We start from the raw sequence: 26,857 nt of genomic DNA on the forward strand, positions 1-26,857 counted from the left end.
AGTACTGGGCAGCCATGGGCACACTGTTCCTGAGGTGCTTTTTTGTCACTGAATGCTTCGTTCTAGGGTCCCACTCAGTTTAAACTGAAGAAAAAAACGTTCATGTTTCCCCTTATGTCTGTGACATGGCTTGAGGAGTTCAGTTGCTCTTAAATATTAAAATATTACCCAGAAATCCTTGCCAACTTTCCTTTAACAGCCAAGCTTTTTTAAGTATACTATAAGACATAGGGACAATAAGAAAATGTAATGAAATTTAACTCTAAAAATAAGCTAGTAAACAGCTACTTTTTTATTTTAAAAAAGCTAATGATCACCCAAATAAACATTTTAATAAGCAGAGGCATAAATTGTGGATTTCAGTTACGTATTTGTTTTCTTACTAACAATAGCCACTCCTGAGCCAAGCTTGAAAATATAGGCCAGGTTCTCTTCTAGGCACTTCATACATATTTAGCTCATTGAATTCTCATAACAGCTTATGAGATAAATACTATTATTATCTCTGCTTTACAGAAAAGAAACAAAGTCGGAGAAAGAGTAAGCAACTTGCTAAAGGTAGTTATAGGAAGAATTGTATCCTAAATTTCAACTTGGGCAGTTGGATTTCAGGGCCCTCATTCATAACCATTGTACCAGCTCACCTCTTATACGTCAATATTAACAATAATGGGAGTAGGCTGTATATATTATGTTTCTGGGGTATATTTGGAACTCCTAAAATGAAAAATCCCAGGGAACTATATTCATCAGTTATAATTTTTTACATATACAATGTGTTTTATATGGAGTAGCTCTTAATGAATGTTAAGTGGATAAACTTTTTTTTAAAGATGTGAAGGGTCCTAAAAAGCTCTTTCCGGATCTTCCATTTGGAAACATGGATAGTGACAGAGTAGAAGCCCGTAAGAGCCTCCTGGAATCATTCCTAAAGGTCAGCATCCTTGTGTTTTGGCTCTGCACTCATTTGACCCACCAGACACCCAAGCCAAAATGGAGAGATCTAGGGGACTGAAATTTCTCTTTGAAGTGCTTCTTGTGTCTTTTGCAGCAACTCTGTGCCATTCCCGAAATCGCTAATAGTGAGGAGATGCAGGAGTTCCTTGCTCTGAACACAGATGCTCGTATTGCCTTTGTCAAGAAACCGTTCATGGTCTCCAGAATAGACAAGGTACCAGCAGGGCCACTGTGCCCAGCCTTAGTTTCTCATCAGAGTGGAGGCAGTGCTTTAAAAATAAGGGGAGGAGGGTGGCGAGAGGCAGCACAGAGGAGTCAATAAAACATGGGCTAGAATTTTCAAGACCTGTTCCCAAATCTCTATTGGGTCATCGTCATGCTGAATTACAGTGAGCAACTCTGAATATCCCTGACACTGTAAGTGTGCACATGTCTCCTGGGGACATAATTCTAATGGAGGGATATAAGAATATATCTATACTTCCATAGATAGGCGGGGGCAGGAAGGTCTTTTCTAGAGGTGGAGGTCATTCCCAGGGTTGGTCACTGAGGAAGGAAGCTGCTAAGGCAGGACACTAAGCTGGATTTAGATTGGTGTAGTGGTTCTCTGCTGGACAACAGAGTGTCGGGAGACTTGGTACCTCCTTCAGGAAGTTATCTCAGGACCTCGGAGATGGTAGGAGGATGTGGAAGCCTGCAAGCAGTGATCACCAACTGATGTTACAATCTCCAAGGCAGAAGTCTGAGGTTTATGTTTATCAAAAGGTGTTGTGTTTTAAAAGGTTAGAAAACACTGACTCAGTAAAAAAGGTCCCTCCCTCTTCTCATCTGGACTTCAGGGGATAAAAGGATCAAGTGGAATTGCACCTGGTAGGAGCTAGGAGACATTCACTGCAAACTAGAGAGAGATGCACGAGGTAAAATTCCCAGAGTTCCACACGGACGTGTTCGTTCACTGATTCTTTGAACATCTACTTATTGCCTGGCTCTTTAAAGCTGTGACTGTACTAGCTGTTCATAATACAATAGTGAATAAAATAGATAAGGACTTTACTCACAGACCACAATTTTGGGAGCCTAGCAAGCAAGTTGTATTTTCCAAGCCACTTTAACCACATTCTGCATGCTTAGAGTGCTCCCCTCTGTGTCCTTTCCCTCGTTCGTTAGGCCGGAGTCCTGACTGTACTCTTACTGGACCTTTCCAGCCTTGTCCTAGCTCTGCTAGCTGGGCCCTTTCGGAGAGTTAGCACAGGGCTGAATTACAGTAACCTCGGGGCTGCTCCACACCAGCGGTAGTCATTAGTGACTTAGGCTCCAAAGGAAACTTAAACGTCTCCTCAGTATTACAGGGCTTCATTTGTACAGTTTTTTTTTTTAGCAAATATTTAAATGTCATTTTCCCATTCTGAGAAACACAGATAATTCTTTTCATTGAGGATTGTTTTGTTAGTCTTTCTGAGTAGAGAAGTTTATATCAACTTCAGATTTCTTCATTTTGACCTGAGTGGTTTTTGTTCTTCTTTCTATACTTAAAGAAGAAAATAGTTCAAATTAACTAGAAAAGCCAGTTCTTTCCTCTGTGTGAATTACTCTGAACATATTCTTTTTTTATGTGCCTTTAGACTGTATTTCTTATTTTGGTAATCTTCACTCTTCCTGTTCTTCATATATTCCCGCCTAACATTGCATTACTTTGTTTATTCACATCTTGGTGAATGTATCACTTTGGAATCTAAAAATTACTCTTTTATATACGAAGAAACTGAAAATGAAAAATATTTCACCAGCCTACAGAACTCTCAGGTTTTATTTACCCCATTGTTTCCTTCAGTTTCTTTTCCCATGATGTTGTTTGTCTTAACTCTGTGAGAAAGATTTTTATGGCCATAGAGAAGAGGAAGAATAGTTGCCACTTAATCATTAGGTGATATCTGCCTGTGCTGATGGATAAGGCTCCCCTAGGTAGCCTAGCTATCGCCCCATCCTGATTGCATAAGGCACCAGGAGGATACAGTAAAGCTCATTTACTGGTTTCTGTCTGACCCTGCACCCCTGACCCCTGCAGATGGTGGTGAATGCTATCGTGGACACCTTGAAGACGGCATTTCCTCGCTCTGAACCCCAGAGTCCCACGGAGGAACTGAGTGAGGCCGAGACAGAAAGCAAGCCCCAGACAGAAGGCAAGAAGGCTAGCAAGTGAGAAGCCCTTCAGTCACCCGGGGCCCTTTCTCAATCCTCAGCCAAAGCCCATCCCCAACTCTCAAGCTCGAGAAGAGAGGAGATGAGTCTTACATACTAGTTTTTCTGCCCAGCCAGACCTCAGACTCCTCAGAGCTCAACTTAAAGGAACCTGAGACCCCGCATGGGCAGCCCTGCTGTGCATTTGTCTTGCCATGGGAACCCAGGGCCCCAACCAACCCGGGATTTGTGACTAGAAGGAAAACTCCAGGATATAGATATTTCCCTTTTCCATTTTCCTGGGAAATTGAGATGTTCTTTCCCATTAAGAGCTAAGGCCTGTAACTGTTCTCTGCTTGCCATCATTCCTGGAACTCTTGGCTCAGAAGTTGCGTGTAGTAGCCATAAACGGGGGAGAGTGAGAATGGACACCTGCAGGGCCCACTTAGTAACTGGTCATTGCTGCCATTCCTGTACCAGGTCCCAGATGTTCCCTGGCAGAGCCCCACGTGGAAGGGAAGGGCACCACCACGCTCACCCTCACTGGAAATTTTATGTCTGTGTCTGGGCGACTATGGAGAGAAAGCATGTGGTGGAGAACATTTGTATGGGTCTGTTTGTCTGGCTGTCTCTTTGTCTCTGTTCAGGCTTCATGGGCCAGCAATGACACAGTTCTTAGCCTTTTTTCACTGGGCCCATACTTTGAAGGGTGACCATAGGCCTGGGCTTATGAGAATCCTAGTCCTGAACACAGTGAGGTTAGCACTTGCAGTCCCTTCCCTGGTTTTATTTGGAACACAGGGAGAAAGTGGGTGTGCGAAAAGGTACTGGCAACAGGAACAAAAACCTGTGCCACTTGTCTGCTCCTCAGCAAATATTTAATGCATGTTTAGCATGTACTAGCCACTCTTGTAGCCTCTGAGAGTTAACTATGACATTTTTACATTAGCAAAAGCACTTCCCCAGATGCACTGTAGACAAAGCTTAGTGCAAGAGTTACACTAGTACTAAAATTTCCAGAATATATATTGTTCGGGAGATTTCATGGCCAGGTCCATTCTGGCAACTCTGACCACCGTAAGCCCCCAGAATAAGTATAGGTACATTTGTTTTGAGGTCTTAATACTTGTCATCCCTTTCTATAGGAATCAAGATCATGAATTACATCCTGTTTTTGCTCTTTGTTTCTGTACTAGGTCCAGGCTGAGGTTCCCATCCAGTAAAATTGCTCCAGCACTGAATATGAATGAACCACATGAGAAGATTCTCTACTGTCTCCAGGAGAGCAATGTGGTGAGAAGTTCCTTGAGAACTCCTGGAATGAATAGCTGGGAAGTTGGTCCTGCAGATACAGGCACTTAGGACATTCTCCAAAGTCCGAAAGGACCTGGGTGACTTGCTAAACAACTTACCAACGTCTGCATCTCTAATTTTTATTATGAAAGTATTTTCTCCAAATGGTTTGGAATCACTACTAGTTCTAGGTTGGTAGTTTGGCTTCTCAAGGGTCATGGGTGTGGGATAATGTATGGCAGAATGAGAAGGAAAACCAGTTCCTGAAAAAGAACAGATAGCCCGAAAGTGTCTGCAGCCAGTAAGAATATACAGGCCTTTGTTTACTTGCAGTCTTGGTAAAAAATAAAAGCTTCCCTGAAGTGCTCACAAGAGTCCGTTGGGTTCTGTGTTCCTGATACATTTGCAGGGAAGGGTCATGGACAGCCTAGAGTGCTTTGGTTGCTTCTCTGCTTTCCGCATTCTTTATGTGATGCTTCGCTGGCTCTCTCTCCAGGAGTCAGAGACCCTATCCATGTCTGCGATGGAATCCTTTATTGACAAACAGACAAAATTACTGCAGCCAGGAGAAGCCCCAGAAAAAGATCCTGAACATGCCCCCAAAGGACATTTGGATGATTACTTGTCAGATGTAGCCGTGCCAGCCCAAGACCTCAGCAACGATGATCCAAGTGAGTGACAAGATCTCCGCTTCCTCCCTGACTGGTTTGACTCAGTGGGTTGCCCTTCCTCCCGCACACCAAAAGGTTATTGTTCGATTTCCTGTCAGGGCATGTGCCTGAGTTGTGGACCAGGTCCCCGATTGGGGCATCTGAGAGGCAACACATCATTTCTCTCAGTGCATTGGTTTATCTTCTGTTCTGCTAAGTAAGCCACAGTTAAACACCAGAGCTTGAGGTACTGTGCTGAGTGCTGGGATACAAAGAAGAATACAGCTCAGTCCCCAGAGCTGAGTTGAGCAGGAGAACAGAGCATAAAGTCAGGGAGTTCCAGTCCAAAACAAGGTCCATACTTATCATATAGTTACCTCGTTGAAGTGCCTTTTGGTGTGCTTTGGCCTGTGTTTGAACTGCTCCCTTCAGCTGTTCCCTTAGGGTACATGGTACCACTTTCCTGGTTGGTCCCTCATCAGTCCCTTTTGTTGGCTCCCTTATTAGCCTTCCAGAGCTTTCTTTTGGCTCTCTGTTGTTACTCTGCACACTTCACCTGGGCAATCTCATTTGTAGCGTGGCCTTTAACTCTAATACACATGCTAGATGCCTAACATCAGATGTTGTATTTCCAGTTGCCTAATGGAAATCTGCACTGAGACATACCATAGGGCAGCTGAGATACAGCATGTGCAAAATGGAATTTGTCTTGTTCCCTAGATGTGTTCCTTTTGTTTTATTTCCTAACATGGCAAGTGACACCACCTAGTAACCCAAGGAAGGGCAGGGAGGGAGAGGAGGTGAGGACCCTACCCTCTCCTTGGAAGCATTTGAGGCAGGGCAGGCTTGCTTCCCAGAGGAATAAAGGGGAAGAATTGGGAGCCCTGGATATTGGTATATCTGCTGAACTAGAATTTATAAGAAGAAAAAGTTTCAGTTCTGCCAAGATGAAGGCTCCTGCTGAAAATAGAGATCACAAAATCTTGGGTTCAGAAGGAAAATTAAAAAAAGTTTGATTGCACGAACAGTCACCTGACCTGTGCCCTGTGGACCTCAGCCTAACTGTGTGAAAACAGAGTACAACCCCACCTCTTCACACATATCTCATTTGTCACGTAAACAAAGTATTCTGACACCAAAATCATGAGAAAACTGCAAGAAATTATAAAAGGGACTGGGTAAAACAATCAAGTCCAGATCAAACCTGTAAATTTTGAATATCCTGTCTCTAAAGGAATTGTTTATGTTTGAGCCCTTCTTTGAGCCCTAAGAGACTCAAAATGCTTGTTGATAGAAAATTTGCCAGTTTTTTCAAGAGCACCTGGTGCCTTGTTTGCTTTCTTATTTTGTACTGTTATGAACATTGTCGCCACATGGTGGCAGCTCTATGTAAATCCTAAACCTGAGAAAATAATAGAATTCAGGAGGGTGACTAAGACTCAGAAGGATGCTCTTTCCCAAGGAAGTCAAATATCACATCTTTGAGCAAATGACTGGAAAGCGAACTCATCAGCTCCCATGCACCCTTAAAATACAGTACAGAAGAAAGAAAATATACATTGGATGGAATTAAGACGACAGTAGGTTTTATTTCTAGCAATCCATCCAAGTCTGAGGTCATTCATGTTCTAAAAAGAATCCGTAAGGGAGGAGAGCATGGGTAAGCTAAGAGAATACCCATTGGTGCTAGACTAACAGAATTATCATTGGTGATTAATTACAATATTAATGTCAGCAGTAACACCAGATAGCTAAGATTCATTCAGGGACATTATGTATCCCTGAGAAAGTCTCCCAGGAACCAAGTCAGAGGTGACACAGAGTCCCTTCAACAGGGTTAGAGAAAGATGCTTCCAGCCGTAGAATACATCTTTTCAGGAGACTTCAGTTGAGCATGGGTGTGAGCCCATTTGGGGCCAGGCTTTGAAATAGGAAAGAAATCAGTAATTGTCCTGGCATTTTCCCAAAGGCATAGTGCTTTTCCGAAAACCACATATTGTCTCAAAACCAAACTGAAGCTTCCTGGATCCCAGCCCAACAGCTCTGTGTAATGGAGATGCTTTCACCTGGGAGATGCTTTAAACTGGAAAATAAACCCCAAATCTCCCCCACACCTGCTGCCCACAACATCTCTGTGATATTTGGGGAGGCGAGTGGAATAGAAGTACAGAAGAGGCCGGGCCTTGCCGGGTCCATGTAGTCACCAGTTGTGAGCGCTTACCTGGGGCCAGATATATCCAGCTCTAGGGGACAGTCAAAGGAACAAGCTAGCAGGCAAAATAATTGTATACAAAGTCTTTTTTAAAAATTAAAAAAATTTTACTAGGTGACTAAGAGTTGTAAAGAAATGCAGAGCCTACCACTGAACTTTTTAGATCTGAAATAGACATCTCTTGATATGATATAAGAAATGCTGGATTATAAAAATACAGATAAGATAAAGGTAGAGAAGACCCAGTGCCTTGAAACATGTCCCTCAAGTACGAGTCTCTTCTGATGTCTTTTCATTGTCCAGGAACAGAGACAGAGTTAGCTGACACAGCCCTAGAGCTGCTCCTCTTGCTGCTGACAGAACAGTGGAGGTGGCTGTGTACGGAAAACATGCAGAAGGTTCTTCATCTCACCTTCGGGACCCTAATTCAGAGGTAAGACCGGTGAGTTCTTCACATTAGGGTCTCGAGCTGGACAGGGGTTGCTGTGATACCGAGCTCTCCACTAGGAAGGGAAAGGGAAAGGCACCTGGCCTCGAGGCCAGGGAACTCGTGGTCATGAAGGAAGACAGGGTCTCTGTCACAGAGGCGCAGAAACGAAGACCGCCTGCAGTCTTCTGTACGACCCTGGCCCTAACCTGCTGAGTACAGACTCTGCCTGGGATTGTAAATACTTCAGCTGAACTCTTCCTGCTCCAGGGTCAAGTCCCACCCAGTTCCATCCCCACACCCTCTACCTCTCACCTTGTTTTGGTGGACATTTGTCTTAAGTGACAGTGTATATAGACAGTGACAGTAAAAATAAGAATGTTGTGGAGAAAACAGATCAGTGTTCTCATAGATTATTTTCTCTGAAAGTGATATAAATACAATTAAAGAAGCACTTACACAGAATAGTTAAAACTTGGATTTTGTAATTCAGGCTTTATAATCCTAATACCACCTGAATCTCCTGAAAGATTGGTGCACAGTTGGAGTATTTAGCTGCTGACTTCTAACCATGTAACTGCCGCGCTTTGCTAAACTGAAGAGTACTGTCGCTGAACCAGACACACACACATAGCGTGTGAGGTTTGGCCACTCTGGTTTGGAGTTCACTCTCATGAGACATCCTGGCAAAGTTATGAGCCAGTCCTGACCTCTTCTGTTAGCATGTGGCTCATGCTTACAGGCACTCCAAAAATAAGAACAACTTTTAATAGAAGAATTACACATCTCTTCTACAACGTGTAGAAAATCCATCACCAACTGTTAAGTCTCCCCTCTCACACCCAAAGTTACATAGGATCAGGAAGGGTTAGGTAAGCCTTAATCATAAAGAGACTAAGTCAAGGAACGGTGCACATTTATATTTGCTGAGTGCTTCTCATACACCGCCATCCGACCTCTGTTTGCACATATTTTCTTACAGCAACCAAGTGAGATAGGTAGCCCCATCTTACAAAATCAAATAAGAAAACAGGGCTTGGCAAAGCCAACTGACCTGTCCAAGGCCATAGTTAATGACCCACCTGGAATTTGAAGCTAGATGCACACAACTTCCACACCAGTGAGCTCTTTCCTACCCATTATGGCCTGGTGACTGGCTGTATGTGAAACCCACATAGAAAATGTTGGCTGGTCTAGGTGCCTTTAGGCTTACCCCCTCGTCCCTTCCATGCACTCTGCTCTCTTACTAGAGTATGTGTTTTAAAAAGCAGGTGTGAAGCACGTGCTCTGCACTAAACGTCCTTCAGGGGCACTCTGTTGCCTACAGAAGTGATTTTCCCAGTGTTTCCTAGAGTTCCAGGATTCCTCAGAGGTTCTTCAGAAGCCACCTTGGAGGCTAAGGGCGAAACTAAGTGGACCATGATCCAGTGAAATCAGTTCCATTTTTGTTTATCCTCACTTGAGGGTATGTTTATTGATTTTAGAGAGCTTGAGAGACAGAAACATCAATTGGGTGCCTCCCGTACATGCCCCAACCAGGGATCAAACCCCCAACCTAGGTATGTGCCCAGACTGGGAATCGAACCAGCAATCTTTTGGTGCACAAGATGACACTCCAACCAACTGAGCCACTTGGCCAGAGCCAAAGTAGTTCCATTCTGACCAATTTAATAGACTGGGGATCTAGGTAAGGTTTTGTTTGAAAAAAGGGCTCCACTGTGTTTAAAATACATGTATATTCATTCATTATTCATTCATTCCACCTCTTTTCTTACTTGGCACAATCTGGTCCCAGCCGCATTTCCAGTTCTCCCCCATGTAAACCATCCATTGTTGCCTGAGCATCCCATGGTGTCTCTTCTTCGAGGCCCTTGCTCCTCCTCTTGTTTCCACCTGAGTAGTATCTACTCATTCTTCTGCCTCTTTCTGTGCCCCATGCTGTCTCTGCTCTTGTCTGCTTGGCCTACTAACTATTTTTCCAAAATTGAGCATTGTGTCAATTTATTCTATAAAACTTTGTATGACATCTTCTCCCGCTTTCTGTCAGCACTCATGAGTCTTTTCTTTATGTGCAGTTTTGATAATAATACTTATCACAGTGTATTACAGAAATGATCTACTTCCCTTAAATAGTGGTTCTCAGCTGGGAGGCATTTTTCTTCCCAGGGGTATTTGGCAATTTCAGGTGTTTTTAATTAGCTGTCCCTTCTAGCACATACAGTCCAGGGATGCAGCTAAACCTCTGGACTGCACAGGGCAGCACCTTCCCCACCCCAACAACAGTGAATTACTCCACACAAAATATCACTAGTGCAGAGGCTGAGAAAGCTTGCCCTGGACTACCAGGTCTTTAAGGGCCAGAACTAGCATTATTATATTTCCAGCAACTTACACAGTGCCTGGGCTATAGAAGATGTTCATTCCTGGATAAAAAGATAAACATTTCTCTTCTCAATACCTTTCTACTTAAACGTAGAGGCTCCTAATGTTTTATTCTGTCACTTGTGAATGTTCTAATTAAGCCTTCATTTCTCTTCTTCCTCTATTAGGCTTCCTTTGCCGATCTTCCTAATGCTTTCAACAAATGGGAAGGTTCTAAAACTAGCTAGTATGTGATCATTGATCACTTCTTCCCTTTGAAGTAATTTACATGAGGAATTGGTTTCAGAACACAATAAATTATTTAGTAGGAACAGAAAAATGTCGATGAGTCGGGAGAAATTCAAAGATATTAAGATGCTTAGGTAGAAAAGGTAGGAAGAAATTTACCTGAAATTTAAATAACTCAGCATATTAAAGAGCTTGAATCAGTACTAAATAAAGTAGAGAGAAATGTGTATTTGGGATCTGCAGGCAGATCATTGCAGAAAGGGTATTTTGTGTGGCATGCATTCATGGAGATCTAAAACCGGAAACTTCCATACACGGTGCTTGCAGGCTGTGGGGATCCCAGGCCAGGTTGCGTCACCTCGGTGGGCAATGACTATGAACTCCCTAGAGATGGGGAAGAGACAGCAGTAAGTGGAGTGGCTGCCATCTGAAGGAGTGTGTTGTGCATGGGCGTGCTCGTTACGCTGCTTCTTCATCTGACTGGCAGAGATTTGTTCAGGCTGTTTTGTAGCATTCATCCCACTTTCCCTGAAAATGCTTATAACTCTCTGTCCAACTGGGGAATTGTTTTGGTCTTATTCCTTATTTATTGAAAAACAGTAAGGGCTTGTCAGTAGTGAACAAAACAAACACAGTCCCTACTCTCAACATATTTTACAGGTTAGTGGGGGTGAGAACTGAGGGCCTTATGTTTGTGTGGTGGAACCAGAAGTCGAACCCAGGTATCCAAAGCCCAAGCCCTTGTCCACTACAGCATACCGCTGCTCTGCTGTATGTAATCTCCCTGAGCTTTGGTTTCCTCATCTGGAAAGCAGGAGTGATAATGGTATCTATGTCTCTGGGTACATGGAACATGTCCAGTGAATGTTATATCCTAATATTTGCTCTTCAGAAAAAGGAAAGAAGGGTAAAAAGTATTTTGTTTCTATTTCCTTTAGCTAGTACCCCCAAATTTGTTCCATTTTTTAATGTCTTCAGGCTACCCCTGTTGTGCCTGTCCTTTTCAGTTATTCAGAACATACTTGGCCCTCTTCTCAGATTTCTTGTGCCAGGTTTACAGTATTCTTGAAGCTTCCTTAAGATAGGAGTCATGATACCTGGAGGAAGAATCCCAGCTCTAGACCAGCAAGATCCCGTGTACATGGTGCACACAGAAAAGTTGGGCTTATTTCAGGGTTCCAATGTCGACACTGATAATCCCATCAGCTTCAGGATGTTTACCATCCAGCAGACATTGCTTGAGAGTTTACTTTGTACAGACACTGTGCTGAACACTGCAAGCATATTATGCGATTTAGTCCCCTCAAAAGCCCTGTGAGAGAGATATCAAGATCCCCAATTCAAAGATGAGGAAACCGAGGCTTAGAAAGAATTATGGTTGTTCAATCAAAATTACAGAGCTTATAAGTATACCACAGGCAGACTCCAAACCCAGGTTTGTCTGATTTTCAGCTATCATGACTATCTCTCAGGATCAGACTTTTGATGTGAAAGGATAAAAACCAATTCAAAATTCACTTTGTAAAACCCAAACTGCATTTCCATGTATGCACACTTGCAGCACAAAGGGCACTGACCTGCCCTAAAGCCAGCCTATGTTCCTTGTCCCTGACAGCTTGCCTTTTTTTATTTTTAAAAAGAGGTTTGTGCAGTGCTACATTCTTTGGCTTTGCTTTGGTAAGCAAATAAACTGGAATTTGATAGCTCCTCAAAGCTGCAGCCCTCCCCCACCCCAGCCTGCCACCACTACTCCCTGGGGGAGGTAGCATGGCCCCAGCCGGCTCAGTGTTGCCCTCCCTGAGACTGTCCCCATGACCATTGTCCAGCAGGCGGCACGTTTCTTCCCTCTGCGGCCACGGGTGTCTGAGCTGGGCCCTTGTGCAGAGGACTTGAATCCTTTTCTTTGAGCTCTGCACTTCAAAGAGCAGGGTGGCTGGTGTTAGGGCCACAGGCAGCTTCGGCCACTTCTCTGGTTGTCTTGATGAACACACTGCGGTTATCAGGGGTAGAACAGCCATCTGGACTTAGATGCATCTCCTCCCTCCATCACTCTAACCTCCAGCATGGTCACCGTCAAGATGATGAGTTCCCTTTTCCTGCTTCCAGCTTTGTTTACTCTCCTCACTGCCTTGAAAGACCCGAATACAGAACTCCCTCCCAGGGAGTTCTGTCAGACCTTAAGCCTTCCTTCTCATTCTCTCTCTGTGTCTCTCTCTGTTTCTTTCTGTCTCTCTCCCTCTGCCCCTCCCTCCTGCCTTCCCTCCTTTCCTCCCCTGCAAAGAAAAAAAAATAAAAAAGAGTAAATTCAACCTCATGACCCCTCCTAAGCCAAGTTGGGAAGAGTCCTGGTCTGAGACAGCTTCCATAAATCTCCCTTGATTGTTGACAGTGTGGGGACGGTGGGGGAGGGGAGCCAGAGAGAGGTTAAGATGCCCAAAAAAGGCATCGTTAAGTCAAAGGGGAGTCTTGCACACATGCGCGCCTGACCTCGAGTGTCAGCTTCTGTGCCGGGAACATCCAATTATGTAAGAAGGAGCGCTCCTTATTTGGAATTAGAGACCAAATGAGGGGAAGAGAAGTGGGGGTGGCAGTCTGTGCCAAGGAGTAGATTCAGCTTGTGCAGATGGCTCATGTCCGAAAGCAGAAGGAACTTGACAGTGTTTCTGCACACATCGGAGTCAGGCTCAGGGAGCTGCACAAGTGCATAGACCCAGATTAGCCTAGGTTGGAGGGAAGGAGGAGAGAGGTGCTGTGCTCCATTGATGGTGGAGGTTTTGGGCTGGAAGGTCCAGCCAAGGCAAGGAGTGAGATTATTGTGGAGTACTGATGTAGAGCGAAGGAATGAGAAGCAGCTGGACCAGTTCCCTGTTGGATGCCTAGAGTAATGCCATGGTAAAAATATGAGCCAGGCTAGCAGTAGAGTACTCACTCGAACGCCACGTCCCGTGGCCCTGCCCTCCCCATGGCCCCAAGATGGCATCAGACTCTATGTCAAAAGGGCAGCAGACACATTCCTGGCATCTGCGTCAGGATTTCTTAGTGAGAGAGAGAGAGAGAACACTGTGTGTGTGTTTGTCGGAGGCACGTGGGAATGGTACCATGTGCCAAAAGGAGTAGGGAGAAAAGGAGAAGATTCTCTGTGGGCAAAGGAGAATAGAAAAGTATGTCAAGTCAGAGTATATAGAGAGAGGAGGAAGAAAAGAAAGATTGTGTTAGCTTTAAAGAGTTCAGCAAGCAGCAGACCCAGGAGACAAGCTCTGGACTTGATGCTAGGCCATGAGATTGTTTCCTTACAAAAGAGCTCCCTCTACAAAGCAGCCCCAGAAGGGTCGGGAGAAGGTTTGTTGTTGCAGAGTAGGGGACCCTTGGAGAGGACTGTGCTGCCCAGGGGGCATTCATCTTCCCTAAGGACTGCTGTGAGCAGATGATCATGAGCCCTTCTGCCTCCACCCCTCTCTTAGGTGACTGCAGAATCTCAGGTGTTCTCTGAGATATAGCAGTTGGCTGCTATACTCAGGTGTTCTCTGAGTATAGTCTGTGCAGGGGCCTTTCCTCCGTGGCCATGTCTGTGGAGCAGATGGACAGAGGGTCTCCCTGACACTGGTTCTCTTGTTAGGGAAGCCCCAGGCCTGCTACCCAAAGGTCACAAGCAGTTGCAACAAGACAGGAACTGACATTTATGAAATAATTATGGCACCAGCTGAGCTGCTGTGTTCTTTATGTACTCATGTGCAGTGCATGTCTGAGAGAGACTTGTGTTTCCCCATTTTACAGGTGAGAAGAATGACACTCAGGTCACATAACTGTCCCAGAATCACCGAACTAGTAAGCACAACACCCAAGATCCCACTTAAGTCATCCAGGCCTCCAAACCCATGCACTCTCTGCTCCTCCAGGCTGCCTCCCCGCTGTTCAAGCTCTCTCACTGAGCAGTGGCCACTAAAATCAGCTTCCCTTGAAAGTCCCTAGGCCTTATTCCCATGTGATCTCCTGCTGTCCATGTCACTGGCCTTAGGGACACATACATGTGATGGCAGCATACGAATTCATTTCCATCTGCATATTCTGATTTTATTCTTAAAGCACTCCTGGGTCAGAGATTAGAGTCTCCCTTGGGTATCTCTATTCTGCATTCTAATTGCATTCAGAAAAACATGATCAGAGTTAAGGATTTATAGTTCTCCAGGAAACACCGATTACAGCTTTTTCCCTATGTGACATAAACTTCTTTTTCTTTCAGTTCAGCTCTGGTGCCCTGTGCTTATACCAGATCTCTTTCTATGAACAGCTTCTATAGAAAATTGCATACTTTTGCAAGAGCCCCAGATACAAAATTATCTCAAACTAAGTCTTCAAATGTTGCTGTCAGATTATTTCCTGGCCTTCCAATTATTGACTTGGCTGCTTTTACAGGTGCTGAGAGTAATTTTTTGCAGTGATGGTTTGCTCAGGTTATATTGTGCTTCCTCAGTTAAAAGGAGCGCTGCCTGTCCCATCCTCTTCATTAGCCCTTAACAAAGGGAGGCTCTGGACTTGCCAGCATGGTCCCAGCAGTCTTTCCCTATTACGTCAGTGGCCTCCTTATCTTATTTCTTAGATGTCACTTATTCTGCACCCATTTCAGGATAAAGACATCATGCCTTTCCTATCGTGTGTAACAGTGTTTATTTGAATACATCTTTAGGGTTGTAGCAGCTGGTGCCAGCTCACTGGCTCTGTGCCTGTGCATGTATGTTTTTGTACTTCTGTGTGTGGTTCATGTTCTTAACTTCTCATACCTCAGAGGTATAGTCATCGTGATAACAGGTAAGAAAAAAACCCAGAATATCATAAGGTATTTAAACCTCAGGCCCATATTCCAAGTCAAGCTATCGGTGTCTCTCACCCATCTCAAACTACAAATAGGAGCCCAAGACAGTTGTTGAGGACATTTCAGAGTGTTTGCATCTTGAAGGCAGGGACCAGGTCTTACTCACCATTCTGTTGTCAGCACCTAGCCCTACTCATGGAAGGCACTTAATAAATTTCTGTCAAATGAATGAACAGCACATGCTCTTCCAATGGAATCAGTCCTCTGCTTATCACTAATGACAGTCTGAGGGGATCCTAAAAGTTCTGGCCGGTAAGAAACTCAAACGTTAACAATATGTCATATCCCTTCCCCACAGCTCTTTCTTTAACAGGGCAGCTCCAATTTCCGGAGCCACGTGCAGAGCCACGTGAGCCTGAGCAAAGAGGGTTCGCCTTGGAGCCCTTCCAGCTACCTCCCATTCTCGTGGCACGCTCCCTTCCCAGACAACACATGTCCGCTTCCGGCACGTCCTCCCACTGGGAGCCCCGTAGAAGCTTGCCCTCTCTGGAGGCCTCTCCAGCTGTTGTGCCTTCTTAACCTCTTTCCTTCCAGATGGGAAAATAAGAATACGGACTTTGAAGTCATACAGGTGTGAGTTCGAATTCTGCTTTCAGGGCTACCCTCTGTGTAACTTAGAACAAGTAACTTAGTAACTCAAGTTACTCTCGTGAAGTTGGTTGGAAGGTAAAACACAATAAATGGAAGTCTCTTGGTGTCTGCCTGACACATGGTATCGCTCAATAAATGTGAGTACTCATCCATCTTTACAGGCTCCATATTTCATTTCCTTAGGGACTCTTATTTGCTATGTCAGTAATACATCTGATGGAGAATAGATGATGTTTACATTGTAGACATAATGAATACAGAATGTTTACATTGTAACGGGTCTTTGGAGACGTCTTTATAGTGAGCTTGCTTTGTGATCTGATGATAGTAAAGACCCTGTGAGAAAGAAAGTCTTTCCTGCATCCTTTAACCATGTTCTCTTCCTTCGTATTATCCATCTCTGCGCTCCATCCCCCCTTATATATATGCTTAAGACGTTCCCCAGTCGTATCCAGAGCAGAAACTCTGGGTCTCTTCAGAACCAGGAAGCTACCTACTTCTTTACCCAGGTCCTCCCCACCCTGTGCCTTTGCCTTCTAGGACAGTAACTTTAGTTTATGTCACAGTGGCCTCTTCACAGATAACCTTAGAAAGGTGTGAGATTTAGTTTCTGTGTGTATTTATTAAAGATTTACTTGCTGGGTGCCAGCTCTTCAGACCTAGTATGGCACTCTTCCTACTGGAAGGTCCTTTTAGCTTCTTAGAAACAGTAACCCATAGAATCAGAAATACCAAACAACATGAAGTCATGTGACGCATTGTCCCATGCAGCACCGGGTAAGTGTTAGGTAGGCTTTATAGAGGAAAGTATGTGTTGAAAGCTAGACCTTACAAGATGGGTATCATTTAGGCTGGTTTAGGATAAAGAATATTCCAGGCACTGAAACATTTTTAAAGATGAGGATGGGTCATTTTGTAATTTTAAATTAAAAGTAACCTCTAAATATATTTTGAATATTTTCAGCCAGCCCTTGTCTGAATGTGTGCGCTTACACACAAGACAGAGACCCTTTTGTGTGAAATAACATCATGGAAAACCCACCAGGCTGTTGCTGCTTGGGAGAGTTAAGACAGAAATTCCATCTCTGGGCACCAGGAGGCGCTGCAGGTTAAATAATAACCTTTCCCATAGGAGGGAGCCTTGCTTTGCAATTGTAGGTTAGGTCCTTGCCTTCAGGGTGATATTAATCAGAATTATTCGAGTCTTGCTCCATGACTCAGAGGCTACTTACCAGTCCTCTCCCTGGTACCACTGGCTGTTAGAGAAGCCAGATTTTCATCTTTACCCTTCTCCCTGCCATCTGATCAGTCTTCAACACACACTTGCTTCTCTGAGCAAGGGACACTGCTGGAAGTTGTCCCTGTAAGTGCTTTCTGTCTGTCAAGGATTCGGTGCTGGAGCTGGGTCCCTCCTGAGGGAACCTAGAGGGACCCAGGTTAAAACATTTTGCCAGTGCTCTCTGTAACCTAGTTTGTCCTGTGCCCCAGGCCTTTTCGGATGTGGAAGGCCTAGATAGACATCTGCCTGAGGGAGAGGTTGTCAGTGTGGATTGCACTGATAGTGGGAACCTGATCTGCCTGTGACATCATCAAGGGCACTGCCTGTTGCTTCTTGCCGTGGACAGAGATCATTTGGCTTTTTCCTGTTACCTCGATTAGGGGAATTTAGCTGTCCCCCAATAAGTATATGATCTGTTTTAACACAGTATATTTACTGTGTAAATGCAGCTTCAGGATGTCAATGAAAGAATATCCAGCTTTAAAAAAGTCTCATATGAGTTTATTTGACCCAAACTGATGGCAACTGCTGGAGGCAAAATCTAAACAGATTAAGAAAATGCTCTGGAGAAGGGCAGTTTTGCAGCTTACTTTGTACATTAGAATCAAAGGAGGAGATGTAAGGAGGGCTACATGAAATCCACTGGTGGTAGATTGCTTAGGGAGGCTGGAAGAGGCACAGATCTGTGGAATTGGATAAAAAGTAAAACAGAAAGACACATGCTTTTGGACAGTTAATAACGCTTAACTGTCTTCAATCTTGGATCACGTGGAGATGATACGTGGGCCGCAAAGTAATGGTGTGGTCTCCTCCCTGCTCCGGTGCCAGTGATGGTGCCTTTGAGGGGCCTGGAGGAAGAAACTACCTTATCAAAGGTACGTTACCTTAGATGCACAGGGACTGTAGACAATTTCAAAGGTAAGGATTGACCTTTATCAAGGAAGCCACAGGCCTAGAACATGACTGCCCACCATGACCCACTTTGAGGGAGGAATTTTCATTCGGATGGCCCTGTGTGGTTACTTTGGTCTCTGGATCTGTGTGGCCCACCATGCAGGCCTCCCTGAGCTGGTCAGATTTAATGCAGCCCCCTTTCCCTCTTCCTCTCATCCCCTTGTTTTCTAGTCACAAGTCTTACCCTCAGAGTCGCTACAGCATGGCTGCTAGTTCTGTATCTTTAGTATCGGGATAGATAGGCTTGTGTTTGGAAAGGTTTTAAGATTCAGCAAGTTCAAAGGAAACTGGAAACAAATATATTTTGGTAGAGCTACTGCACCTCGATTCACCGTAGTCACTTTTCCTCCTTCCCCACGCTCTTCCCAATATTTTTCTTGCTTTCTTAACGTGGACATCTGCTTCTCAGGTTTACCCTTCCTTCTTCTCCAGGCTGGTCTTTTCAGCATCCTCCAGCCACTTTCAGAGCATAATTTGGACCTCTACCACCCCTGCTTTCCTAAATGCAGTCCCTAATCCTTGTATTTCAAATCATGGCTGAGCATACTCTACATCTGTGATCAGCAATAATTGTAGAGGTTGGGGCCAGCACATCCAGTGCAGCAGACGCTCACCTCCCTCCTTTCCTGCAGTGGTACCTTTGGTCCAGAGCAGAGCCTGGGGTCTGCCTTCCAGGTAAGGTCAGCAGGAACGGCCGGAGGTCTAGTTGTCAAGACAACCACTTCATTCCTGCCTCTTGCTCTCCTCTGTAACTTGCTTTTCTTCCAAGTGTTTCAGCTTTAGTTCGCTTCCTCTCCCTGCCCTTTCACCTCTAGCAGACTCAGTATTCTTCTGAATGGATAGTCATTTTAATCAGCCTTTCCCTCCTTTACCTGCCTCCACGCCCTAGGCACTGAAAAAGGGAAGGTTCAGAATTCCTACCAGGTGCCTGAGAATGAGCCAGGCTCACTGTTCGCTTGGGGCCAGGGAGAGAAGGAAAGGTCTGCTTCTGACCCTGCAGCCCCTGCCGTGCAGTTTTCATTGGTTAACGTACAGTGAGATCTAGTTTTAGGAAGGATTTCGAAACAGTTTTCTAATTATTCATAACTCCACAGAGTCAGTCCTCCACAGTCTTTTTAAGCACATTAGAAAAAGGGCTCACTGTTCTAATATCTACACCCCTGAGGCCACTGGGAGATTGATTTATGCAAAAGGGGAAAGGCAGGCATGAAATGCAAAACTTGCTGGTCCTTTAGTCCCCTGGATCTGACAGGGGTTTTAAAGAGGTGTCAGAGGAGTGTCTCTCCGACGGGAGCACCTGCGCTCTGGAAATCTCCTGCATTGTTCTCCTTTCCTGTGGATAACCTGTGACGAATGCCAGGCGAGAGTTAGCCCACTTCATTAAGAAAGAAGCCAGAACTCAGAGGGTTCATCTAGCTTTTAAGTGGTCAAGCCAGGCTCCAACCTCTGTGCGTCTTTTCAATTTGCACCCTGCCTGTGCAAATTCTTTGTCACTCTTCCAGCTACCAAGTTTGTATTGTCCCCAGACAGGTAGGAACCTGTTCTGTGCTCACTGTTGGGGAGGAAACTGGTGGCCTCTTCCTAACAGGGAAATCTCTTAGACATGGAGCAGAGACATTGGCTGTTCTGGAGACTCTGGGGGGTTTCTTGGTTGTGAGAACGAAGTCCTGCTGCTGCTTCTCCTTGGCTCAGATGCATATCGGACCGTCGTCCAGAAAGTGCAACTTTGATTTTGCCTAGTCGATTTTTGTAAAGTCGATCAGCCCTGGATTTTCAGAGCTTGATTGAGGTGCATCGATAGCAGCATGGTGTGGAACTGAGAACAGACAACCTGAAGGTCTTCAGAGGTATGCTGTGTTTGCATAGACTTCCACATGGGCATTGTAAGTGGCACACGACTCAAATCTAGAGCAAGTCTCTCAAGCTCTACCATTGTGTCGGTCTCATTTGTCCCATGAGCAGACCCCCAAGTGCACCCCTCTCATTTTGTATCTAATGAAAAGGTAGCCTGACTTTCACTTTTGGTCATTGCTTGCCCCAACATTCTGCTGCCTTCTTTTCTTCTTGCTAGTTGTGAATAATGGGTCGGAAACAGTCTGATGCTGTTCCATCCATCAGGGGCACTTCTCAAAATACAAGTGTGACTCGTGGCCCTTGTAACCCCTTTGCTTTTGTTTGACTTTCAGTCCATTCTGTCCTGTGGGACTATTTGCTCTGGAAACTGACCAAGATGCAGCTGCTGGCAGCTATCTCTCTTCCCTAGGATGCATAGAGTATTTCAGACAGGAAGCATGGACGGCCCACCCCACCTTTTTTTCCCTTCCAGGGGCATGCAAAACTGGGTGTGAATTGCATGGATCATTCACAATGAATTGTTTTTTGTCAGAGAGAGAGATGCACACACATAAACACTGGTTCATTTTACTTAAACATGTATTCATTGGTCGCTTCTTATGTGTGCCCTGACCAGAGACTAAACCAGCAACCGTGGCATATCAAGACGACACTCTGCACAACTGAGATACCCAGCCAGGGCTCATGACGAATTCTCAATTCTAGCTCAGCTGACATATTACCCAGTGTACTTCTTACAACATCCACCTTACAGCTGGTGTATTGGCACACAGAGTAATTTTAATATTAGCCTAAACAAAAAATATTAGGGAACTAAACCTGCTAAATGTTTACATAAGCAGGTTTCTTTAACCTGTTATTATCCTCCTTGGGCACGAATAATTCAGAGCTCACTGTGCTGCTGCTGCTGCTGCTGCTTTAAGGCCAGGGTGCTCACCACGTGCAGCATTGATTCACGCACCACTAACACTCCCTGGTTATCTACTCTGTGCCAGACGCTAAGTGGTCAAAATAAAAAAAAAAAAAAAGACCCCAAATTCCCACCCTTAGAAGTTCAATATCCTGCTGGAAGTGCAGTCTTATAAAAGGACTTACAGTATAACATTAGGGCTTTAAAAAGAACCCTGTATGTGATTCAGAGAAAGGACCAAGTACCATATTTTCCCACATATAATGTGCACTTTTTTGCCCAGATTTTTGAAGGGGGAAATAAGGATTCACGTTATATATGGGTAGTACTGATTCTGTATCATATAAATGTTTTTAATTCTTTTACTTATGCTTATATGTTAAAACTGTAACTCTAGAAAGAAATAACGATATATGTACATAAAATAATACCCTGGAATACAATAATCGGTTTGGTTTCTAAATATAAATAAATAAATAATTGAATTTAAAAAATTAAAATGGAAGATTTTTCCCCTGAAAGTTTGGGACAAAAATGTGAGTGCACATGGTGCATGGCAGAGCATCAGTTATGAGAGGCCAGGGAAGGCTCACAGGGAAGAGACGTCTGAGTAGGACGTGTCTTCCTACTCAGAGACTGAGTAGGGTGCAGGGAAGCTGAGAGAAGGCGGTGAAGAGTGGAGCGGCAAAGGCAGAGCGGTGAAACACTGTGGCACGCTTGTGTTACCCAGAGAAGCCCGGTATGATGAGGATGTACAGTGGCCAGAGGTTACACTGCAGGGGTTAATAGGCACCAGCTCTTGCAGAGCTCTGTGAGCAAATCAGTGTGGGTTCCCCATTTGGTGGGAAGCCATTTTCAAAACTTAAACAGGTGATGATGTGATCAAATTTGTAACTCAGGAAAAAGCACTTAACTAGTGCCCTGGAGGGTTTATTGAAGAAAGCAAAGTTAGGACCAGGAAAACAAATTAGGAAAGAGTTAAACTAATAGAAGTGAAAGGTGATGAGGCCCTAAACTAAGATCATTGCTACGGAGATGGTAACAAGGTGATTCATGAGAAACCAAAGAAGTACAATCAACTAGATTCAGTAATTGTTTAAAAAGTGTGGGTGTGGCTGGGGCCACGTGGATTAGGGACAGGGAAAAAGAGAAGTCAAGAATGGCTGGTTTCCTACCTTGTGGATTAAGGAGCATGACTAATAGGGCGTATAACACCTTTCTGAATAGTGTATCTGAGTTGTGATTAAAAGTCTCCTCTTATTAAATCAATACTTATGTGTAAAAATAAATGATGACACAAGAGGAAGCATAAACTATATCTAATAATTTTGAGATTATTGATAGAAAACTTAAGGACCTCGAGGCTCAGATGGTGTGTTCGTCCTTTCTTCTACCTGTCAGTTCTGTCTTGGGGAGAAAAGGGAGAATATGGAATGACTAGTTAGCTGTATAGCTAGTATAAAGGGAAGGTTTTTAAATTTTCTGTACCTTGGCACACAATACTCACACGGCAGGCTTCTGACCGCAGATGGAGCATAACTCAGGGATGCGAGGGAGAACGTGCTTGGCAGGAGGTCCGCCAGCTGAGTGAGGTGGGGCAAGCTGAGACAAATTTGAGATAAAGCTAAAACTGGGTATTACGGAAAACAACCGAGAGAGAAAGGAAAGCAGAGGTGGATGAGAGGTACTAGAGGTAGAACTCACAAAACAACATAACAGTATGAGATAAGTAATTACGACACTGACTTATGTGTCGTAATAACAAGTGAACTTAAAGGTTTAGCCTCAGGAGTTATCACTGAGAGTTGTAGAATAAGATTCTATTCTTTCGGTAAATACTTGACTGCTTATTGTGTGAATGGCACTATTATGGGAAATGTTGAGGAAGATATCAAAATTAATTAAATAAGATCCCTGCTCTCAAAACCTTACAGTCTTCTTATTTTGGCACTTACATGAAGCTCAACCAGTATGTTTCAAGTAAATGGAATAAACAAATTAAACACATGATTCTAATGAGGAGGGACACAAATCAGCATCAAGTGAAACCAGGGTAGTTAATAAATCAGATTGTAGATCCACACATGTTTAAAAATAAAGAGCCCTGGCTGGTGGCTCCGTTGGTTGGAGCATCGGCCCATACACCAAAGGGTTGCAGGTTCTATTCTCGGTCAGGGCGCATACCTCGGTTGCAAGTTCAGTTCCTGGTTGGAGCACATACAGGAGACAACCTATCAATGCCTCTCTCTCTCTCTCCCCCCGCTCTCCCCCCCACCCCCACCCTCTCATAAAGTCGATAAAACACATCCTCAGGTAAGGATTTAAAAATAAAAAATAAAAGGGACACATGCTAAGTGAATAATATTAACTAATAAGAATGGTGTATAGTAAGCTTAAACTCAGAAGGAGCCAAAGTTACGGATAAATTTAGAGGCAAAAAAAAAAACCCAAGAAACATTAAGAACAAAGAAAATACAAGATGGGACAAAAGTGGGTTTACTGTTGTGAGCACACAAAACAGAGTTTATTCTTAGATTATTTATTTACTGGCTATTGTACTGTTTTCCATATGAACAACTGCAAACCCACTTTTGCCCCACTCTGTATAGGTAAATTTTTTGGAACCGATACTATAGTGTTAACTAGTTGCATTGAGAGAGCATTTTTTATTTACCCAACAATTCATTGGTCTACTGATTGGTAGGCTATTGAATTTCTTTCTTCTCCATCAAGGAAAGTGGTCTAACAAGAAGAATTGAATGAACATGATTAAACCAGAATCAAAGACTAAAATAGGAATGAAAATAAGAGAGCATTTAACCTGTTCTAAAGCTCATGTACCTGGTCCAGGTGAATAAAATTCCATGGAACTGAGAAAGATTTAGATTTATCATGAAGATCTAAGATCACTGGGAAAGTCACCGCACGGTGGTGCTTTGGGTTGGAGACAGACACATCATGTCGTGTGAAAAATGGGTGCAGGTGGTTGAACCTGACATTCATCCCTGGGAAGCTCTGAAGCAGCTCATTAAACAGACATTCTGTGAACACGTGGAAGGGAAGTGGCTGGCTGTAGAGACCAGTGTGCCTTCCTCAGTGGAAACGTGTCCTGCTTGATAAACATAGTTTTTTTATTTCTTTAGCAGGATTATTAGACCGTTAAACAAAAGGAATGCATTGGTTGTTATATTGTATATGAATTTCAACAAGTTTCTGCCATATTTTCATAATATATATATGGGCAGAATGGATGTACATGGCCTATTCTGTAATATTTTCAAGTGATTTGTGGCTAGTTGAGTGTCTTTAATCCAAAAATATCTAATAAATGGATGTGAACCTAGAGGGAAATTTCTAGTGACAGAGCATCGCTCCTGTTATCCTGTTAAATTCTTTCATCAGTACATTTGAGAGTAACTCCATTCTTAGAGGTATAATTAATAATACCGGATGCCAAAAGTTAAGATTTAAAGAGACTTAGAAAAGCTAGAATGATAGTCTAAAAACAGTAAGATGGAACATAATAAAAATAAATCACAATTTAGATACTTGTTTAAAGTTGCACAAGCACAGAAGGCGAGACGAGGCTCCACAGGGGGCCTGCGGTTTTTTTGTTAGAGTACATGTGCAGACTTAGGGTTCTGGTTGAGTGCAAACTCTCAGTGCTTTGATGTGTGTGCCCAAAAAGCCAAAACAGTCTCCAGCTATATTAATAGAAGTATGGTGTCTGGATTAAGGAAGGCACTAATCCTCTGCGTTCTTTGCGGGTCAGGGCACGGTCGGGGTTGTTTGGTTCTGGGGACTCGGTTGTAAGAGAGAATGAAGCAGCACACACAGAGGATGGAATCGGGATGATGAGTGGTTGGTCCGTCCCCCTCCTTCGTTCATCAGACACTGCCTGAGTGTCTTCGTGTGTTCAGCTTTGAGGTTGGTGGAATCAAGGATGCACAACTGGTAGAAAAGAGTTAGGGAGCAGTAACAAATGGACTCAAAACTGCAAAGTGTTGCCTTATGAGAGATTTGACCCTGTAACTTCAGTGCCTCCTGTTAACTGCAGGGGTTCAAGTAGGAGCAATGGCTAGAAGTTACAAAGAGGCAGATGTTGGTCACCAGTGTTTAAGAAGCGTCTCTATTGAATTGAAATTATCCTTTTCAGGAATTAAGCAATTCCACCAAAGTCACATTCCTAACCGGTGGTGAAGCTCAAACAAAAGCCCAGCCTTCCTAATTCACAAGCTAGAACCCTCTCTACACTGTGCTGTTGCACGGGGGTTTCTACTCTCTGAGGGGGTTGGACTCGGATGACCTCTCCGTTTGCTTCCAGCCCTAAAGGAGCCTCTTGCTGTGAAATGCTCCCTGGTGCTCAGTGTTTGTATGGGAATTGATGAGATCGAAATGGATAACCTCCAAGATTCAACAGATGATTTCTTTAACTTCCTTCCTTGAATACGAATGCTCTGATTCTTAATACATTTTACATCCATAACTTATACATTACTAGTTAAAAACAAAAACTCTTTGTGGCTAGATATAAAAGTGTGGAACTCGGATTCTTAAATTGTGGTGTTTAGGCAGTATTTAGTCTACTGTCGAAGCACATGTTTTAAAGATGTGGGTCTGTGATTGAAAACATAAAAGTAAAAATCAAAGAAGAAATTATGTAGACTCCATGAGCCATGTTAGATTTTATAATAGTCATTGAGAGAAAGAAAAAGGAGTTTTTTGCCCTTGAAGTGCATTTCCTCCTCATTCTTTCCCCAACAGGAAAGGATGGGGACCTCGATTCATTGTCAGGGTAACTGTGCCGCACTTCCTCAGACACCCCTGAGTAGCCTGCGTCTGGGTAGCTCTCGGGCTGAGGAACCCGGAGCTGAGAGCTGCCGGGGAGAAACTGAGCAAACACAGGGGGATAAGGCAGGAAGGCGAGGCCTGGGAAAGAAACCAGAAGGAGGAGAAGTATTGCTTTTATCGGGTGTGACATTGGCAAAATCAACTTGTGTGGTGGGAAATGCCATGGACCCACACCATCACCCTCCAGTCTCTGTTCTGTCAGCCCTACAGATGGCTGCTGCTGATGCAACGAGCCGACGTGCAAAGGAACGTGCTAGGACTGTGGACATAACACAGTGTTCGGGGCTCATGCAGTTGTGAACAGTTTACAGGGTGCCTGGGGGCAGGTGGGAGTGGGCAGTGTTTCCAGAAGACCAGAAACATGGTTTGGGCTTTCCCCCACTTTTCTCGAAATTCCTAATTTCTCATACCAATGTCAGTGTTTTTCTAAAACTTCAGCGTACAGTAAGAAATACATTTTACGTCAGGACCCACAGTAAACACATGTACACACAAGTACACACCTGATACATCCACTTTGATGTTTTCTATTCTCATCTATTTTTATTTAGATGTGTTTAAATGTCATAAACCACAAAGTTGATTGTATGGCCTCTAACACTGTTCATCCCACAATTTGAAAAATATCATGCTGCAGCCACCAGTTTTAAAATGACTATAAAAATGTCCTGATACACTGCATCCAAAACGCAGTGATTCTCAACTGAGAACATTTTGTCTAGAGCAATGTGGCAATGTCTAGAGACAGCACTGGTTGTCACACAGCTTGTGGCAATGTCTAGAGGCAGAACTGGTTGTCACACAGCTTGTACAAGGCAGAGGGAGATGCTGCTAAACATTTCACAGTGCACAGGACAGCCCTCCGTAGCAAAGAGTCAGCCCTTCACAGCCCTGCTCTGAGGGCAGCAAAGCGAGTGGACACTGCTACTCCACTGTAGACCTATTTAGAATGATGGGAGCTTTAACTCGACCTTCCTTTTCTCTCTCTCTGAACTGTATTTGCTATGTGAAGATCAAGTTGGTGCACAGTTACCCTTGGGTTGTCCACGGAGGTACAGCCCAGTGGATGAAAAGGGTACAAAGAATGAGTCTGTTTTCTTTTATTGAGATTGCATGAGACATTTTTGTTAAAATATTGTTACTGATTTTAGGAATGTCTTTCTGTGTTCTGATTTCACTATCCTTTCCGCCCCCATCCTTCCCACTTCCCCATTAAGCCAT

General features: G+C 44.0%; 1 protein-coding gene across 2 annotated transcripts in view; it reads left to right on the forward strand.

Annotated features, from left to right (window-relative positions):
- Nucleotides 1-26,857, forward strand: part of SNX19 (sorting nexin 19) — a 37,504-nt gene that overhangs the window by 4,261 nt on the left and 6,386 nt on the right. Inside the window, exons 3-9 of one of the 2 annotated variants that reach the window (XM_045860223.1) lie at nt 517-558; nt 834-934; nt 1,052-1,171; nt 3,023-3,153; nt 4,332-4,428; nt 4,925-5,099; nt 7,594-7,723. In XM_045860223.1, the coding sequence (XP_045716179.1) occupies nt 517-558; nt 834-934; nt 1,052-1,171; nt 3,023-3,153; nt 4,332-4,428; nt 4,925-5,099; nt 7,594-7,723 (796 nt within the window). The remainder of the gene's footprint in view (nt 1-516; nt 559-833; nt 935-1,051; nt 1,172-3,022; nt 3,154-4,331; nt 4,429-4,924; nt 5,100-7,593; nt 7,724-26,857) is intronic. The other variant, XM_045860224.1, reaches the window with a different exon arrangement.

The sequence above is a fragment of the Phyllostomus hastatus genome, unplaced genomic scaffold (assembly GCF_019186645.2).
Source record: "Phyllostomus hastatus isolate PE091 unplaced genomic scaffold, TTU_PhHast_1.1 phas_scaffold_193, whole genome shotgun sequence".
Lineage (NCBI taxonomy): Eukaryota > Metazoa > Chordata > Mammalia > Chiroptera > Phyllostomidae > Phyllostomus > Phyllostomus hastatus.